General features: G+C 46.8%; 1 protein-coding gene across 3 annotated transcripts in view; it reads right to left on the bottom strand.

Moving 5' to 3' along the window:
- The window catches only part of GDPD5 (glycerophosphodiester phosphodiesterase domain containing 5), a 99,959-nt gene that overhangs the window by 54,015 nt on the left and 25,405 nt on the right, over window positions 1-20,539 (bottom strand). For 2 of the 3 annotated variants that reach the window (XM_088158580.1, XM_088158570.1), the window contains one exon: window positions 5,413-5,587. In XM_088158580.1, the coding sequence (XP_088014706.1) occupies window positions 5,413-5,529 (117 nt within the window). In that variant the 5' untranslated portion in view covers window positions 5,530-5,587. Of the gene's footprint in view, window positions 1-5,412; window positions 5,588-8,179; window positions 8,317-20,539 lie in introns of those variants that run through there. The other variant, XM_088158585.1, reaches the window with a different exon arrangement.

Here is a 20,539-nt window from a genome sequence, read left to right as displayed (position 1 = left end):
TTCCTTCCCCAACTTCCACCTCTTCCTCTGCACACCCTTCTCAAGGATCATCACCACAAACAAATCCTTCTTCTTCCTATTCCCTTCATTTCATTCATTTCCTCCTGCTGGGGCCAGGTTTCCTTCTTATCTCATTAATTTCTGTGGTCATTTTGGAACCACAAGCATCCTTAAGATACTTCCATCAAGTTTACTTTCACGAGAGATGAAAAAAATACCTTCAACTTAGATAGGGAAAAAAGAAAGGATCATAAAAAGGCTTTTCCATGGGCTCCTCACTGTCCCAGTGCATCCAGCCACCCAGTAAGGACACACTGCAAAGCTGCTCCAACATTTTCTGCTCTGTCACAGCCCAACTGTCCTTGGATCTATTCCAGGACACCTGGGAATTCATGAAGTAGGAGACTGGAAAATTCAACCCCAAATGTAAAGTCCAACTCGAGTCCAACTCAAGGGGAGCAAGGTTACATTCACGTCCCTCTGGGCAAGGAAAATCCAAATCTTCTCTGGAAAAGGGCCACAAATTTTCCCTATTCTATCAAGATCAGAGAGAGAACACTTCTGACATTGAGACTCCCACAAGTAAAACTTGCAAAATGTCAATACCATTTCATTTTCCTCATCTTCTCTCCTCAAAATTCACTCTCATGGCTCCACACATGGGAAAGGACTAAACTTCTGAGAAAAGGGAGACAATTAATTAACCTGGGATTAACAGGATCACAGGTTGTCGTTGCCTCTTTGGAAAAAGGAGTTATATAATTCAATTATAAAAGCCTAACTGCAACAACAACTACACAGCTGGGAGGAAGAACATTTGTTTAGGAAAGGTAGCAGAAAAACCAGCTCATTTTTCCCTTTTTTGTGAGGGAATTCGGAAAATATTGTACCTTGATGCTGTGTAAACAACCTTCAGCAATAGTTTTAAGACTGTTTCGGTCACAAGCCCAAAATCTGGCACCATAGTGGCTGCTGTGCAAAAAATTAACTGTATCCCAGTCAAAACCAGCAGAGGGAACTCACAGGGAGAGTCTGGAAAGGCTTTCCCATATGGGTTAAACCAGGGAGTTGATTGAGCATATTCAAACCAGTCGAGATTTTACAAGAGTGGCTGCACCACTTCCCTTAGACTGGAGGAGCATTGCTGAACCCAGGTGTCCAGGGAGAAGAAATCTCTGTAAAAACACATGGCTGGCTCTAATAGACCATGGCCCAAAAATCCCTCCTTGCCCCCTCTTCTTGCCCCTTTCTCCACATGCAGCTCAGTTCAGTGCTGCCTGTTCAGAGTCCAAAGCCACGTTTTGCAGATGCTCTGCAGTAAAAACCTTTGACACCTCGAAAGCTTTATAAATGCCTGGGCACATTAATCACCCAGTCTGAGCCCATAATCCCAGCCCAGGCCCCACAGTCAATGGGTTTTGCAAACTCTTCCCCACAGGCATTCTGCCTCTATCAGGACTACACCACAAATTCAGCATTAGTCAAACATCCTCACCCTGGCAATATTCAGGGTGCACCACAAGATTAGGCTCTAACACTGTGGCTTTCCTGGGCTCTCCAGGACTTGGGATTTCCCATCCTTCAAACCAGCTTTGCTGAGATAGGGAAACTCAGGTTCATCCCAACCTTTCCAGGAGCTGTCTGGAGCATGTGGAAATCAAAGAGGAGCAAGCTCTTGGCAGGTTAATCCCAGTTCCTGAGGCTGGAACACCTCTCTGCTCCTTGCCAGTCCAGGATCCTGCCCTAAGAGAGGTCTTGCTCCTTCATGAAGGCCAAAACGTGCTATTCCCAGTTAAAACCAGTAACACTCTGCCAAGTCTGCTATGAAGGCACCACACAAAGCAAATGCAATTCCTGCCTGGCTCAGCTGTCACAGCTTCCCTGGACAATCATCCACCTCACAGCCTGGCTGTAAAGTGAAGGGCTCAGAGGTGAATTATAAAAGATGTTTAAGTGATGTGTAAAAGCCTAAACACAGTCTGGTTTTGCTTTCATTTCCAAGCATCACAGGGGGAAAAAACCAGAATCCTAGAATCAGAATAGTTTGGGTTAAAAGGGACCTTTAAAGATCATTTAGTCCAACCCCCTCTAATGAGGGGTGCACCTGCAGGAACAATAAGGAAAAACACAGATATTTAATGGAATGACTGGATTTCCCTGCATTTAGCCCATCATGATTGGACACATGCACTCACAGGCACTCAGCTCTGAATCACTGGTCACATCCAACACGCAGCATCCAATGCTTCAGTGCCCAGCCTCCCATCAAACAACCTTGAAAGAGCCTCTTTCCCTTAAAAGCTCCTGTGCCCTCAGGCCTAAGGTGTGGAACACCCACAAACTGAAAAAACACACGGAGAAAGGGCAAATTAACCCATCCTCTAAGAGCAGATTTCAGCAAAGCAAGCAATTTCTGTGACCAGTGACCTCTGGTCATTTGGGAATGAGCCCTGACAAAGTCCCAGCTCCAAAGCCTGTGGCTTAGATCATCTGTTCAGGTCATTTCCCAGCTCTGGCCAAGCGGGAATTACAGGAGCATTTCACCAGAGAGTGAATTAATACACGCAGCCCAGACACAGCACTGCAATTCATTATGCTGATGGATCACAGCTCCTCATTTATCTTTGCACAAAAGGACCCCAAAAAGCCACCAGAAGCCTCAGGTGGAGGTCATGTGATGCATTTAACCAAATGGACTAGCTTGAATCCCACACATTTCATTTGAAGGGTATAAATCCTGACAGGGACTGCCCAATTCATAGGAAAGGGTTGAAATACCATTTATAGATTTGCAGCTACACGAGCTGCAGCAGATAAAGGCAGGGAGAGGCTTTATTGGATATTTCCCCTCATCTCCCCTCTCACATCCTCACAGTTCACACAACTTGCAATTAAGAAGAGGATTAGAAGATTTGTGATGGAAAGAAAGACCATGCTTTGATAGCTCAGCCCAGCCACTGAATAAAAGTGGCTTCTTCTTTTTATTGGGCAGATTAAAAAATTATCATTGCTGCTTCCTTTGGCAGGAAATCTTTGTCCCCTCTCCTACCCAGGATGACTTCCAAGGTGGGATATTTGCTGTGTACAAACAACAGGGGTTTGGAAGCAATAAAAAAATGCTTCCATGCACTGACTTAATAATACCCTTGGTTGAATATGTGATGAACAAGCTGTGGTTAGATCAGAAATTCCTCCCTCACACCAGCTACAGAGATTATTATGATCTGAATCTCAGCAAGACCATTTCTCCTCCTTCATGTGTCTTTCATTTCAAAAGAAATTAAAATTTTTAAAACAAATTAAAATTTAAAAAAATTGAAAGGGGATCTTGCCATGAAAGCTGAGGGTCCACAAGAGAAAATAAGGAATTTTAGAAATTTTTGAAATTTAAAAAGGAGATGAGACTATTACTGGCTGTATGCCTTCAGCCCAACTCTTTATTCTCAAAAGTGAGAGAAAAGCAAAGGATAATGACACTTCCAGCAAGCTGCCTCTCAAAAAAAATCTAGAACTCAGATGAGCAATTAAAATTCTCATTTTCATGTAAATTTTTAACGTGGAGTAGAAAGCTTGATGTGCATACATGTAAAGGAAAAAGAGAGGAATCGTTAAAATTCTGGCTGGGGAGGTGCAGCACGATTCAGACAGCAAACATTCACAGGCATCAGCTGCAGATATCATGGAGGCAAAGTTGGGTTGTGACCCAAATTTGGGTGAAAGCCTTTTATTCTGGGGGGTTTGATGTTTTAACAGGACAGCAGATAACACAGCCTGCAGCTCATTGTAGGCTTTCTTCTCCTACTGCTGCTGTCTCCATCTCTCTCTTTTACCAAAGTGCAAGCTGAGGCCTCACATAGACTTCAAAAAGACCAGCTCAGACTGGACATATTTTTAAGCCTGGATCAGCTACTTTTAAACACAACTAATTCCTTTCCAGCACCAGCAAAAACCAATGGAAATCCCAAGCAGACCTAGAAAGCTGCCACTGATATTTTTTGGTAACTTAAGCAGAGGCAGATATCACTGGAAAATTCATGGCAACTTTTCTGTAAATTTTTAGCTAAGAACTGCAATGTTCTGCTTGCTCAAAGTGGTCACCCAGACTGAGCTGGCCAGGCTGAAAGCAGAAGTGAAAACAGCACCAGCATTCCTACTTTGCAAAAGGAAATTTTTTTTGGGCTGCACAAACTCAAGCAGAGACTTTCCAATTCTCAGCCAAGCTGCACCACCAACAATGGCTGCAATTCACAACCAGGAGCATTTTTTGCACAGGATCTGCCACACAGCCCTGTTTGCTCCTTCACAGCTGCTTTTCCCAGAGCAAAAGCACTCCAGAGCCAAGAAGATCCCTGGTTATAGACTTAAAAACAGAACAGAGGAGCCAAGCAATAGGAGAGCAAAATTAAGCATTCAAGAGGCAACCAAAGGGTCCCCTGGGAGCACTTCAGATGAAACAAGATTTAAAGAAGGAAAAAAAACCCAAATTTAACTTGTAAGCACGCTTTAAAAAACCATCTCAGGCAACAAGGGAGTACAGGAAAAGAGTAAAACAAAATCCATACCCAGATGATGTAACAGGATGGTTTTGACAGCAGTATTTTCACATTTCTCCTATCAACACATCACAAGACCTCATCTCACAGCCCAGAACAAGAGGAGAGGTTCATGTCAAGCCTCATTGCCTGGATTTTCTCTGCCAGAGCTCTTACAATCTGTATTTACCCTGGGGTGAGAAGAGTCACCTCCAGCAGCTTTCCCATTTACACCTGGCTTGTTCTCACCTTCTGCTGCCTTTCATTGAACCCCAGGAGGGTTTGGCTTGGCAGGGACCTTCAAGCCTATCCAGTCCCATGGACAGGGACACCTTCACTATCCCAGGCTGCTCCAAGCTCTGTCCAGCCTGGCCTTGGACACTTCCAGAGATCCAGGGGCAGCCCCAGCTTCTCTGGGGGCCCTGTTCCCCTACCTACAAACTCACTGTGACACGCAAGAACAGAATTATAAAGGCTGGAAAAGAGCTCCAAGATCACCAAGTCCCTTCTGGGACCAAATACCACCATGATCACTAAAACCACACCACGAAGGCAGAGAAGCTGCACAAACTCAGGACCTGCATATCCAGCCAAGGGTGCTGCGAGCACCAGCAGGACACAAAGCAAGGAGTGAAAAAACCGCGAGGAAAGTGTTTCCCCTTTACCACAATAAAAACAGATTTGGGCACATCCAATCCCCTGGAGCATTATGACCAACCTCACTGTGCCCACCTCTACATCAACCACACGGCCAGGACCACGCTCAACAATTCCCATCAAACATCCAAGCCGGTAAATAAGAAAAAAAAACAAACCCCAAATATGTAATATTGCCAGCAGTAGGCAAGAGGTGCCAGGTGCAGGTGCTGTCCCCACTCACCTTGGTGGTGTCATCATGTGACCGCTGGTACCGTTTCCAGCGGCAGCCGTAGATCCCGGTCAGACAGGACAGACATAGCTGGGGCTCGTAGTACTGCAGGGGTTGGTGTTTAACCATGCTCCTTCCAGCCCCTCCGCAGCCAGCTACCACACATCCATCAGCTGCTGGCAGCGCCCTGAGGCGAAGGAGAGAAAACAACGACAACAACAAAAGGAAATTAAAATCCCGAGTGATATTTCAATGCGTTAACAAGCAATTTAATAATTAACCGTGTCCTCTGGCTACTGAGAGGAGGGGTGAGAATCAGATCTATTCCCAGCCCTGCCAACATCTCCCACTCGTTACTGAACAAGACCAAGAAGTTTAATTAGTTTGCAAGTTTTATTTCCTTGTGCGGCTTCTCCCACACCACCAAAAGCAAATGTATTTGCAAGAGTTATCTGCTGGGAAAGCCACGTGAGGACAAAAGCAGCAGGATGATGATCTGCAGCCCAGGTGATCGGGTTTTTATGAATGACTGAAGTGTAAAGAGACAGAGCTGCTGCAGAACAACCTGAAAATCGATTGAGAGACCTCCACAAAGCTGAAGCTGAGCCAAGCTAAAGCAGTTTATTGTCCCATGGAGTCTGCAAAACAGTCCCAGATGAGGAATAAACACTTCCATGCCTCCTGCAGAAGGGGCATCACAGAATCAGGAACTATCCTGAGCTGGAAGGGCTCCAAAAAAAGGATCAAACTTCTGGCCCTGCACAGGACAACCCCAAGAATACAGAATACAGTGTGTGTATACACAAAATGTATAATATAGGTATTACCCTCTCCCTTTATAAACCTTTGAAGCACTCCCAGGGATGCAGAGCTGGGTGCTGTGCTCCATCCCACACTACAGGTGTGCCCCACACCCTGTTGCTGTGTGCATCATCAGGGGGCTGGGGTGGAGTCTGGCAGCAGCTGAGCCTGCACGGTGCTTGCTCACCTTTGCCAAGAGTGCAGAGCTGGTTGCAGGGTGTATGGGCAGTAAATCCTACCCTCCCCAAGGGAAACGCTTTGCTTCCTTACATGTGGCATTCCCAGGGCTCAGGTGTTGGGAAAAGCTGTGACAGCTGAGTAGCGACATCCTCACCGGCATCAGCTGGGCTTAGGGACATAAACCAGCCACCTAAAAGCTGTGCCTTGACACATCCCACGGAAGGAAGCCTCCAAAAGCGGGGCTGGCCGTATTTTTCAATCCAGCTGATGCACAGGGGGAGTGGTGGAGTCTAAAAATGCCAGCAGGGACACAGACAGCTCGTGTCTGTGTCCATTCATGCTCTGTGCTGACAGCCCAGGACAGCCTTGCCCTGATGCTCTCATCAGGACTCAGCATCCCAGAGACAGGAGGCTGTTGTGGCTCCAAACCCTGTCACCACGCTGTCCCCAGAGCCCACAGCCCTGTGCCTTCCTCTGGCCCGGACACAGAGGCAGCTTTGTGCTTCCAGCACAGCTCCCTGTGCTGACCCAGGCAGGGGACACGAGGTGGGCTCGACTCACACATCCATGTGTGGCCAGCCCAGCTCCCCACGTGGCCCTGCTCATGCCTGGGGGGGTGACAAGCAGGACAGGGGCACAGGCACAGCCAGCCTGGCACCAGAGCTGTTCACTGACCACGTCCCCCCCGTGCCCTCCCAGCCCCAGCACTGCTGTGCCACCTCGGTGGCCTCGGGTCGAGGTCACCTCCCTGCCCACATTTCACCTCTCCTCCTGCTTTTTATAAAGCTCAGCATTAGTCACTGCTCGAGTTGCCTCCCATCTTCAGCTTCAAGAGCATCCCTAGGAAATGAGTCTCCCCCTCTGCCTTCCCACCACGGGCACAAAAACTGTCAGGATGGGACAGAAACACTGAGGATGTGCAAAACCGGATGCTCTTTAAAGGTCTTGGCAAAGCCATCCTCTCTGCCCTGAAGATTCCAAGCGTGGAGTGATGTACAGGATGCTGGGGGACCTGTGCAAGATGTAAAAATCATTCACAGCCTATTAACAACTCCCCAGCCAAACCCCTTATTCCCACCCTGAAAACCTAGAAGGCCACAGTTGCTCCAGCTAATCCTGTACTAATTCTTCTCCAAAGGACAGCATCTCTCCTGATTTCCACCCCTTCCTGCTTTAGACATGCAAGGCATGAGGGCAGACAGGCCAGCTCCATCCACAAAAGCTTTCACTGGGTGTTTCATTTGATCACTTGCAAGAACTGTGTCGATTTTATATAAGAGAAAAATCCTTCCCTGTGAGAGTGGGGAGGCCCTGGCACAGGTTCCCCAGAGAAGCTGTGGCTGCCCTGGATTCCTGGCAGTGTCCGAGGGAAAAGACAGCTCAAAAGGCTCTGTAGGGCACCAAGTGAAGCTCCCACCCTGGTTCCTCTCACTGCAAAGACAGGCACTGTGGGAGCCCAGAATTCCAGGCTGCTCTCCACAAAAGCTCAGGAAAAGCACAATGAGAAAACAAACAAAAAAAAAAATCTAAGATGAGTTTTACAAAATCCATTCCTAAATACAGTGTAATTGCATGAGGCACAACCAACAAGCCTAAAACGATTCCCTCTTCTCTATGAGCATCACAACCAGATCCATAAAAACTCGAAACAGATGGGAAAGGACAAAACACAGCACCCACCCTCCCCTCCACACACAGGGACACCTGAGCAGTAACAGGAGCTGCAGGGACAGAAACCACACTGACACCATCTGCCCCGGGAGCCTCGGCTGGCCACGAGCATGGACTCAATACTCACTGCTCCTGCTTCCAGAAATGGAGTTAAGGGAGCAGCAGGAAGTCTGCAGCACCTCACCATCACTGTTCCCATGACATCTCCAGCTGTCGAGGTGGAGAAAGCTGCCTATGAATGATTCAGCCCACTGCTGGTTAGCATTACATACAGAAATGAAAACAGGAAGCAAGACAACAGGCATTAATTATTCAAATCCAGCAACGTGCACCAGGAGGGAGGGGGGGAAAAGAAATAAAATAGAAAACACAAACCCACTCATGCTCTCAACCTTGACTTTCAAGATGCATCATCTGCCAAAGGCTATGAGCTTCTCAGAGCTGAATAACCAGCTCACTTGTCTAAAAAGGGGGAGCAGGGTAGATTCCATCTGCAAATACAATGGGAGCATTTTCCAAAGGCTCCAGGATGCCTAATTAGCACACACTGCACTTCTGAGATACTGAAGTGGAGGTATCAATTACAGATTATTCCTTTCCAAACAGCTTTGGAGGGAAAAAAAAAAAAAAAAAAAGGAGAATTGGAGTTGCAAACTTAAAAGTGAAGCTCTCTGGGAGATCTGGCCTAAATTTTTTGACTTTTGTCTCTGAGTTAACTGCTCCATCCCTGTAGTCTCAGGACAATATTCAGAAACCTGGACGGGAGAGGGAAGGCAGCAATCAAGACCAATCACTAAAACATCTCAGTGTCCTCATTTTAGTGAAGGGAAGAGCAACAGCACAAGTCGTGAAGTGCTCTGAGTAAACACTGGGGATGAAAAGGGACAGGCACTGATCTCTGCTCTCTGGGACAGGGACAGGACCCAGGGAAGAGCTGGAGCTGTGTCAGGGCTGGTTTAGGTTGGATTTAGGAAAGGTTATTCCTCCAGAGGGTGCTGGGCACTGCCCAGGCTCCCCAGGGAATGGGCACAGCCCCACAGAGCTCCAGGAGAGTTTGGACAGCACTGCCAGGGCTGCCCAGGGTGGGATTGTTGGGGTGCCTGTGCAGGGCCAGGGGTTGGATTCAATGATCCTGGGGGTCCCTTCCAGCTCAGGATATTCAATGGTTTTGAAAAGCCCAGGGACAAGCAGCTTTACTGCACTTCCAGCCACACACCATGGACTGCCCTGCTCTGAACACCCACCACGGTTTGCTCAGGATGGTTTGGATTAGCACATCCCAAAAAACCCCAAAACACAGCCAAGGATGCTTTGATGGAGGCTTATGAATAATGAAATTACAGAATCATGAAGGCTGGAGAAGCCCTCTGAGATAATGGGGTCCAACACTGCCAGGGTCCACCCATGGAACCCTGAAATCTCAGGAGATGGAGCAAAACCAAGCATTTGGAAAGAGGCAAACACACTTGGTTTTTTCTCCAATAACTCCACCCATGCAGCTGTGGAGGACACCTGTGGTCTCCTACAGCATCTCCACCTGCCAAGGCACGGCTGGGAGGACCCATCAAATGGAAAACCTCAGCCTTTCACAAGGACACGGTTTCAGAGAGGCAAAACTGTGGGGAGAACGAGAGCAAGAAGCACATCCTCCCCCCACATCTGCACAGGCAGTAGGACACTCAAAACCAAAGCAAGCCCTGAGCACACAGGCTCCCATCTCCCAAAATTCAGGCCCAAGGAAGCTCACCCCAACTGCAACACAAATAAACATAAAAAAATAGACACTCTTTTATTTGAGGTTAATCTTTTACCTCAACTCATTTTAAAAAGAGCTTTGGCAGATTCTACTGATTTCCATATTAGAAGAAGTGTTTTTCCTCTTGTTGGTGACTCCTGGGATCACTGTTTATCAAGAATCTCTGTAAATTCAACCTCTTCATCTCTACTAAAACTTGTATCAATCTAATTATGCTTAAAACCTTGTTAAGCAAATAATTTCTTATGCCAATTAGGTGAGAACATCCCTGATAATCAATTAGCCCTATTGATATGCTTGTAAGGCTGCTTGTCAGCCGTTTCCCTAATTATACTGGAAAATCCCGATTTTCCTTAAATACTTTCTAAAAAATTAAGCTATTCCAGAGCAAACTCTACAGTTCTGTGCACAAAGAAAAACAGAAAAGAAATCTCTATTGCCCAGCCAGGGCTGAAATCATATAAATTATCTAAATTCTTGGGATTTGCATGCACTCTCCATTGATTTTCATACACATTTTTTTTATTAATACACTGAACTCATCTAAGCCAAAGTAATGCAATTTCATTTTCCCCGACTTGGAAAATGGAAATGGAAGAGGGTCAATATCCCCATCTGTTTAATAACAAGCTATTACTGAGGGCTGTTTGCTCTGGCCACTCCCACGGGAGGAAATCGAGATGCACACACACACACACTGAGCATCATTTTCCACATTTTGTTGGCACAAACCCAAAGCATCTCAGCTTGCAAGATCCAAGATTTCATTTCAAGGTGGAGTGGGACACCCCAAAGGCATAAAACAGCCTCAGATGATTCATTTTGGGGACGGAGGATGCCCAGGCAGCAACACCTTTGATGACCCAGCAGGGTTATTCTTCCCAACACATTGTTATTCCCCACTCTGGAAATCAAGTTGGGTCAGACCTCTCCCACCTACTTTTTCCAGACTGTAAACATTAATTTTTACACTGGTAATACTGCACAAACAAAAGCAGCAGATATATCAAAACTCCAGTCAGCATCTATTATTTTTTGCCCCTAGCAAACAAACAAAAAAGATAAACTACAGAGAAGCATCCTCTGCTATCCACCTGCATGTGGATACATGGAATCTTTTGCATGAGAACTGAGGCAGGAAAGCACAACATCCTTGTCCTAAAAGCTGATTGTTGCTGCCTCAGTGACAGAAAATAAGAGTAGGGGGGAAAAACATATTTAAAAACTGAAAGAAAGATCTATGGGCCACATGTTGTTCTGGCAGAGCATTCAGAAGGGGAACATCCCTGAGATCCCAAAAATCCATGGCTACATCCCAACCCAGGGAGAGCCTGCAGAGCCACTTTGATTCCCCAAAGTGGCAAGGGATGACCCAAACAAACACAACCCAAGTAGGATCTGGCTGAGGTGGAGCCCCTGTGGGTCTGACCTGTTGTTTATTGTTCCTAAATGTTTTCAACAAAAAAAAAAAAAAATTACAGCTTTGAAACTAGGGCAGCGTGTAGTTCGGGGGTTGTACACTTCCAGTTAATGAAAATTCAGACTTCAAAAGATAAATACTTCAAAGGGATTACAAAAGAAAAACTTAGACTTTAATCTCCCTAAATAAATAAGCACAGGACAGACTAACGCCCTCTGCAACAGAGCTTCTTAATGTTTTCCACAAACGGAGGCAGGAATGGGTGCCTGGAACTTTGAAAGGGTGGAAGAAGAGGAACAGGGCACCGGAAAAACCTGTATAAACTTCTGGCAGAGCAATAATTAAACACAATCTCTGCTTTGTGCACAAACCTTGCAGGTCAAGCTGTTGGCATAGCTCTGAAAATCTGCTGCAGACCCAAAAATATCAGGTGAATCCACAAGCAGGCTCTGAAGTAACTCCAAGAAGCAAAGCACAGGTGGGACATGAGGAAAAACCTGGGACACTTCAGGTCCCCTCTGCTAAAGAATTTCTGACAACCTGAGTATATAAAAAGAGCTTCATCTTCTGGGGGCTGGTGGAGAGATGGGCAACAGCTCATGAATTTCTCCTATCTTTAAGTCTAACGAAGCTCTTGACTTTTAGAAGCAGCAGAGAGAAATGTTAAGCAGCCCAGAGTGTGTAAAATCACATTTTTGGCAGAGAAAAGTCCAACCTTTCCACCTCTCCAAGTCTTTGTCTGGTGGAGTCCCCTTGGGAAAGCATTCCAGAAACATTCAGAGCAGCACAACAACCCAGCAGTTCAATAGCTAAAATCTAAAATAGCAACTAAGGTGAGGTGAGACACCACCAGGAGGCAGACAGAGCTGTTGATGTTGATCTTGGCAGAAAACAGGGAACTGGAGGGAATCTGAGCCACAAAACCAAAGGGACAGGCAGGAAAACACCAAGCTGGTCTGGGACAAGAGGGATGGGAGTGTCCTGAGTAAGAGACCCCAAGTTCAGCCTCTGCTGCCTCAAGAGCCTCTGACAGAAAAAGTCCTGAGGTGTTGGTGTGGTCTGGGTGATGACACCACATCAGCAGGGCTCAACAGAGACAGCCCAGGAAAAACCATCACGGGAAGAATGAGAAGACAACCCAGGACAGCACAGCTGGATGCTACACAAAACCCGTGCACCAAGAAGGAATTATAAAAAGTATTTAAAGAATTAAGAAGGTTACAGAATATTTTGGCTCTCTGCAGACTCCAGGAGCTTTGCCACGCTCACCAAGCTGCAAACCAGAAGTTTACACCAAGCCTTACCCATTACCAGCACGTTTTTGCTGAGAAATTAAATGGAAACAGAGCTGGGCTTGAACATGCACACTCTGGCTTCCTCTTCAGACAAGCATTCCTCCCTCTCCTGGTTTTCCCTTTCCAAACACGGCCCTGAAGAGTCCCCCATGGATGGTGTCAGCTGGCCCTGCCAGGTTTCACCTTCCCTGCAAGGTGCCAGCAGCTGGAGCAGCCAGCAGGGTCCCACACGTCACCTCACACACATTCCCTGCTGAAAACCTGGCTCCTGCCAGCCAGCAGGAAAAGAAAACTGCACCAACAACCCCAGGAATGCTCATCTGAGATGGAGCCAAGTGCCTCCACACCCTCTGCACGCATTTGAATGGAAACAGTAAGGGAGAGGGGAAAAAAAAGGAAAACAAAACCAGCAAGACTCATTTTCCAATCGATACCCTGCACATCTGCTGTGCAACTGCTACCCAGAGATTAGGCATGAATGTCTCTGGCTTAATGAGAGGTGGAAAGTCCTACTTGAATTGATTACAAGCTCACTATTTCCTATGATTGATTCCTTCCATGTGGCTGCAGGAGACATTATTCACAAAAAAAAAAATTAAAAAAAAAGTTATGGAGGAGCTAAATAAATAAAGAAAAACTTGCTTTGCTTTCCTAAGCAACCTGGGATAGTGGAAGGTGTCCTTGCCCAGGGCAGGAGGTGGAAGTGGATGAGTTTTAAGGTCCATGAGGTAACTGATGAAGTCCAGGAGAGGTTCAAGAAGCAAAGTCAGCCTTTCATCACCTCCACTACAGCTTTGTGATAGCTTAGAAAACATGAAAACAAAAACGATATTGGAAAAATGAGATGTATGCATCCCCCAAACCCCTCCTCCAGCCCTGTGGCACAGAAGAGATTTGATTTCTGCCAGAGGAAGGCTAGCATCCACTTCAGCCCTCTTCTGTTCCAGTGAAGCAGAGGTTTGTTTCATGTTCTTAAGGCCTCCTTCCAGTTATTACTTGGGTTTTTTCCAGTTCTGTACAGATCAGTCTCTGCTCAATGCAAGGAGACAGACAGGAGAATTTCCCTGTCATGAGGAAAAGGAAAATTGCATCCAAGGAAACAAATGGGTAACAAGAGAGAGATTGCAAGAGCCCCAATTCCAGAGTCACTCAGCTCCAGGCAAATTCCTGTCTTGACTGTGATTCCTGTACCCTGTGTTGATCTTTAGAAAGATGTGATTAGGGGCAAAAGGATTTTACTCTATTCACTGCAGTATAAATCTTTCAAGAGAAAGGAATTTTCTCAAGTGACCTGGCAAGCAGTTGCATCAGTCTTAAACGCTCCTTGCTTTCCAAAAAGCGTCTCCAAATGCAGGCTAAGGTCACCCTGACACAAGGAGGGATGGGGAGAGAGGGTGAAGTCAGGAAGGGACCCGCCCTCCATCCTCAGGGTCACTCCCAGGGTGAGCAGAGGAGGCTCACAGACATTTCCAGCTCCTGCCTGGACACTCCTGCTCTAATAAAAACACAAAAACAAGGCTCCATCTGCCAGTTACATCAGCTCCTATCTTGTTTTCCTTATGGAAAGGCCCAGTCATAAGGGAGTCACAAACTCATTTAGTGATGCAAACCCAAGGCCTATTAGTCCAAGTGCTTTCAGTCATTTTTGAGAACTTTTAATAGGATGAGCATTGATTCTCTGAGCATTAACTCACATTGTCCTGGTGCCCTTTTTCCAGCACCAGTGACACTCTTTCAGACAGTCACCACTGACACATTATCAGCAAAATGAAGCTTTCAATATAATCAGGATTAGAGTGAAACAGGGACACCTGCAGACATCTGTCCTCAAATTAGGATGGCCATGCTCTCTCACAGACTGCCCAGAGAAGCTGTGGCTGCCCCAGTCTTGGGATTGTTCAAGCCTGGATGGGGCTTGGAGCAGCTTGGGATAATGGAAGGTGTCCCTGCCCATGGCAGGAGGTGGAGCTGGTCCAGGCTTAAGATCCCCTCCAACCCAAACCATTCTGGGATTGGTATCAAGGGTATCCAAAACAAACCTTTGGGGGGGTTAGGATGAGCCTGGGGGCTGGAGATGCTGCCACAAAGCTCTCTCCATCTTGGATTCCTCAAAACACTCATCTCATTGGGGTCATGATTTATGACCCTCAGCTCCAGAGAACACGATCAAGGCAAGACCCCCAAGGGTCCATTAATCCACAGCAGTTTGGTGGGAATTGCTTCCAGCCCAAAGCAGTTCATCCAAACATCTGGAGCAGCTAAATCCCACAGGAGCCCAGGGGCCAGGATGCAACAGCATTTCTCTCTCCTCCTCTGCAGCACTCTAAGCTTTCTAGGAAAAAGGACAAGTTGGAAGTTCATTTTGTTTAAGTAGCTCTGCGACGTCAGAGGAGCAAAACCAATATGAATGCCCAAGAGATGTGGAGAAGGGCAGGGTGCTCAGCAGCACAGAATCAACACCAGCTATGCAAACATCCCTCAGTCAGTGAGACTGACCACAGGGAACACATCCATCCACCACAGTGACCTTCCCTGTCCATCCTAGAAACACATCCACGGCACCAAGAGACCAGGACACTGCTCAAGGCACATCTTTGAGCACCACACAAGCCAAGAATTCAATAAAAAGGTTTCCTGCACATCTTTTGATGAGCCAGCCCCAGGCAAGCACGAGAAAAATGCAATTTTCAAGGCGACACTTGAAGACAGAAGCCCCTGCCCAGGTGGGTCAGGCATCTCCCACCTGGAATACAGACCAAAAAGCAGCCACATCCCAGGGAAGCAGAGAAGAGCACAGAACTCCCACAGAAAAGCTATTATTATTATTATTAGTCTCATACACATTTAAGAGATTCCCAGCAAAGTTGGCCCATGGAACTTGAAAGGGCAAGCCAGCTGCACACAAACACAGCATTTCCAGGATTAAATGGCTTTTATCCCACTTCCAAAAAGCCACTCCAGGTTTTCATCCCATCAGATTAAGATCCTGCCTTGAGAGCAACTCCTGTCTGGGTAGGAGACAAGCAGCTTTCCTTCCACCAGCCAAGACATCTTGATTTCCAGCTTATTTTCCTACCAAAACACAGCATGATTGCACAAGTGCCTCTGTTCCCATTCCTTGCTTTCTCCTACCTTTCCTTCCCTCCCCAGGCAGCGATTCCCTGGAGGGAGCTCCAGCCTCTTGCAGCCCAGCTGGAATGCTCTCCAAGAGTTGCTGCTGGGTGGGAAAAGATCAAATAAACCTCTCCCCAAAGGAAGAGCAGTTCTAGCCCAGCCTGCTGTCAAAGACTAATCAGCAAGTACAGCTGGAGAGGGGAAAGCATGGAAGTGGGAAGATTAAAGATTAGAAATAAGTCCCAAAGAAACCAGACTGCACTTGCTCTTGAGTCAATATTTTTTGGTTAAGTAGGAAAACATTGAGAGCATTGAATAATTGACTTCACACTCAATTTGCTGGCCAAGCCAGTTCCTGCCACTGTTTTAAACAGACTAAAAAGGTCCTGAAAAACACTGGCATGTTCATCAAATTAAGAGAAAGCACCAAGTACTCAAAAAATGATTGCTGCAAGTGGGAAATTTCAGCAAGGAATTTCAGGATTAGGCTTCATAAGCATTAGAAGCAAATAAAACAACAAACAAGCAAAAGAATCCCAAAGGAAACAAAAAAAGAACACCAGCAATATCCTTCTTTTTGCTGGAATGGTTCTTAGACATTACTGAAACTCCAGGGCAAATCAACTTTAATATTGCTATTCCCTGGATGAGCATACCAGGGTCTAAAGCCACCAGGATCCAGACTGGACAAAGCAGAATTCCCCAGGAAAGAGGTGTCCAGGAAAGAAAGAAAATGAAAGGTAGAGAGGTGGAGCGCTGCTTTTTTTTTTTCCTGAAAAAGTGTTAATTTCCAGACTAGCAAAGTATAATTGGGTGTAGAAAACAGAAGGAATCACTTTTTTGCTATATGAAAGCAATGCCAGGCCTCCCATTTCCCCTGCATCCCTGGGATGGGAGCATCCTGGCCACAACTTGAGGAGGTTTTTTCTTTTTTCCTCCCCAGCCAGGACACAATTTATAAATATCACAGCTATCCTCACATCAAGATTAGGGTTTATCTGGCTCAGGGTTCATGTGAGTCCCTTGAATTTCTGTCTATCTCCAGGTTATTACCTCCAGCAGGGCCTCCTTCATTCCCTGGAGCCTGATCCTATTTTTGGATTCTCTGGGTTTATCAGCCATCATTCAGCAATGTGCTTTTTTTATTTCCCCTCCCCATCCCAGCTCTCTCAAGCTGGTTTAGAACAGTTATGTAAGAGCACTCCAGAGTGACGAGGGGAAGGAGGCACTTTCTTCCCTGACCTCAACCCTGGCATTACCAGCACCTCTTCCAGACCTTTACCAACCCCAGCCTTACTGGAACTCCTTAATTCAGAGACAGAAACCAAACCCTTCACCTTCCAAATTCAGTATTTGAGGCATTAGGTCACAGCATGTACTCGAGCAGGCTGTGATGGCTTCTCCTGAAAGGCACTGCATGGAAGCACCACCTGAAGCAGAGTCTTCCTCTGTCCAGCACAGCCCTTCAGCCAAGAAAGCTGAGAAGAAACCAATCCATGGATCCTCAAGGCAGCAAGAATCAGACCAATAAATCCTAAATAATGAGACAGAAGATGCCTCACTCATGGAAAAAATTAATTTTATTCTCTGTTCCAGCTAAGGGAACAGAGTTAAACTGATTGCCTTCCTTGGCTCTAAGCCCACAGGTGAGAGACATGAATTAAAGTTTCCATGTTCTCTCTCTCCTTTCCAGCTCAATAAAAAAAAAGCTGGAAAGGGATAAAAATTAATCCAGTGACTTTATTACTTTTATCTCTAAGGGGAAGAAAACTATGCAATCGCTAGAAGACCTTTTTCAACCAATTCTTGATTTAATTTTGTGTATCCACAGACTCAGACCCCTTGGCTCACACTCTTTAGATGCAGAGTGGGGTTATGGTAGTTCCTGCTCATCCTCCATCCAGGGCTTCTGGAGTCAGCCTGCACAACCTTCAACATCACACCAGGTTCTGGCAATCCACAGGATCCAGCTGCCAAGGTTATTCCATCAGCTTGCTCTTCAGATAATTCCAGAGCTGACCTGAGCAGGTGGCTGGACTGCTGAGCTCCCTTCCCAAGCTGAACTGTTTATTCTGTGATTTTTTTCTAAGCAGGAATCACTTTCTTCAAGGAATGTAAGGAAGTGACTGCAAAGAGGACTCAGCAGGAATTTTGTATTTTACCCCTCTCCTTCCAGTAGAAAAGCCAAGCCTTTTTTCAAGTTTTCAGGCAACCTGAGGTTTTACAGCCCGTATCTAAACTCCAAGAGAGCGAGGCTGCCCAGGTTGGAAATCTCTTTTTTTCCAGCATAAACCCCTCAAGCTAAGCAACTGGATGCAAGTCATCATGTTCTCCCTCTTTAACCCTGGCTACACACTTCCAGCTTCTAAAGGAATTTTACATATCCCAGCAAGCTGGGGGTTTTGGGCCATGCTGCTTTCCAAGAAGGTTCATTTCTCTCTTCAGCAACTGCAAGCTTCAGATGAGCCTGTGAGACTTCAAGTCCTCAGCCCCTAGCTTGGCTCATCCCCAGCAGTACTTTAAAAAAAGAGGGTGAGAACATGTTCACTGAGCTAAAAACAAACACACTGTCCCAGTAAAATCCACTTGAATTCCAGGTATTCTCAAATGGAGTTGTCTTCTGTTCAACCTTCTGCCAAGCCCTTGAGAACTTCAAGTTGTCTCTTTTTTTTTTTTTTTGCCAGTTCGTGCGGGCTGACTGAAGCCCTCAAGAAACCTTCCCTTTTTTTTTTTTGTTTTGGCAGACAGCTGACACCACCTGCTTCCAGCAGCAGGGCTGAGTTTCTATTCCAGGGATGTTACCCAAGTGCTTTCCTCACACCCCTCCCACGCTTGGGTCCCCAAATCTGTCGGGCTTCACAGAAGCCCCGCGGAGCGAGGACGCGGAGGCGGCTCTGGGGCTCGCCTGGCTCTGCCTCTCCAGAGGCTGTTCCACACCTTAGGGACATTTCCTCCCCCACGCCAGGTCATCTCTGCCACCCAACACCTGCTCAGCCGCCAGGTGTGAAGCCGCAGCTCACCCCAGCTCCAGAGGGCTCTCCCTGCAACAGGCAGCTCAGGTTTTGTGGGGATTTGAGCGTGATTCCTCTTAAATCTCTCCTTCAGCTCAACAAAAGGCATTTTAAACACCAGCTCTGAACGTTTTCTCCTCTCCTCTCTCCCACATCCAGCCAACACCACAGAACAGCTGCTGGAGGTCACACCATGAAGTCCCTGCACAGGGAGTTCCCTGCAACGTGCTGGAGAAAGCTCAACCAGCCCAACAATCCCAAAATCCCAGCAGAGGCAGATGCCAGGAAAGAGGGACAGAGGAGATGGACAGCAAAGAGGGACAGGGGCTGGAGCCAGGCTGGGAGAGCTGGGGGTGCTCACCTGGAGAGGAGAAGGCTCCAGGGAGAGCTCAGAGCCCTTCCAGTGCCTGAAGGGGCTCCAGGAGAGGTGGAGAGGGACTGGGGACAAGGGATGGAGGGACAGGACGCAGGGCAGGGATAGGTGGGATACTGGGAAGGAATTGTTCCCTGGCAGGGTGGGCAGACCCTGGCACAGGGTGCCCAGAGAAGCTGTGGCTGCCCCTGGATCCCTGGCAGTGCCCAAGGTTGTAGAGGGTTTGGAGCACCCTGGGATAGTGGAAGGTGTCCCTGGCATGGCAGGGGTGGAATGGGATGATCCTGAAGCTCCCTTCCAACCCAAACCATTCTATGAACATGTTTAAAGCTTCCAAACCCGGTTTAGTCTCTGCACACCATGAACCACAGGCTCTAGGTTCATGTCTGGGAAAGTTTCCAAAAAGAAAAGGCTGCTCAGCTTTCACACAGGAACAGCCAGTGGCTATGCCAGGGAAACACTTTTGGTTTCTTCTGCAGTAAGATCAAAAGAGCTGATCTGACCCTCAGCTGGGAAATCCCAACCCTGTGCCCCCAGCTGTCACCTCAGCTTCCCCAGCTCCTGCTCCCTGGTCAGAGACTTAAGGAACAGTAAAAGATGCAGAGTAATGGGATTCTTTGTCAAGGTAAGGAGAGTAGGGTGGAGATCCAGGACTGTATTCATCGTTTTGTTTCTATTTTTTCATTATTACTATTTTTAAGAAGAGCAAACTAAGTGGCTACAGACTTAAGCATATTGAAAGAGCCCTAATATCCTTACTTTTCAGAGCTTCCTCCTCTTATTGACATCACTTTAGGACGAGCAAAATACACAAACAGCAACCACCACAGAGCTTCAGCTCCAAGCCTCTGCCAAAATCCATGGATATTACTGGAGGAAGGAGCAGAGCACAAAGAAGAAAACAAATCAGCAGAAGTGTTTCACAACTGTCTCATACCACACTGAAGAACCAACCACATCATCTCTTTATCCCCAAAAGAAAACCTAAACCATTTCACTACCTCAAAGAGCAAAACAATTAAGAGCAGATACAGGACAAGCTCCTGATCAGCCCTGGTGCCAACACCCACCAGCCAATCTCAGCTGCCACAGGAAGTCTGAGATTTTAATTTTTTAATTCACAGCATGGTTTGTACCAGCTGTGGAGGCTGAAGCACTGGACTCCCCAAACCAGAGCTGTCAGCAGCTTTTCTCCTCCACCATGGGGAAAATATTCTCCAGAGGAGTTTCTCACCACTGAGCTCTTTCTTTTTAGCTTGGCAGCCAAGAGTTATGTTCAGGATCCATAAATTGTGTTCAGGCTCATCCCCATCTTTGTATTCTGACAAGCCTGAATTTGTGCTTTAAATTACAGTGTAGTTTATTAGTCCAAAGGATTTCCAGCTCCAGTTATTGCCTGGTAGGAGCTGAGCTGATACCCATTCACATCCCCTTACTTACAAGACAAGATTGCACAAGGAAGCCAAAGCTCACATCGATTTCCTGCTAAAATCAGGTCCTAGAGACAGAAAAGGCTTC

Source organism: Sturnus vulgaris, chromosome 2 (assembly GCF_052056855.1).
Source record: "Sturnus vulgaris isolate bStuVul1 chromosome 2, bStuVul1.hap1, whole genome shotgun sequence".
NCBI lineage: Eukaryota > Metazoa > Chordata > Aves > Passeriformes > Sturnidae > Sturnus > Sturnus vulgaris.
The sequence above is the reverse complement of the archived record's forward strand: the minus strand, read 5'-3'. Positions and strand labels throughout refer to the sequence as shown.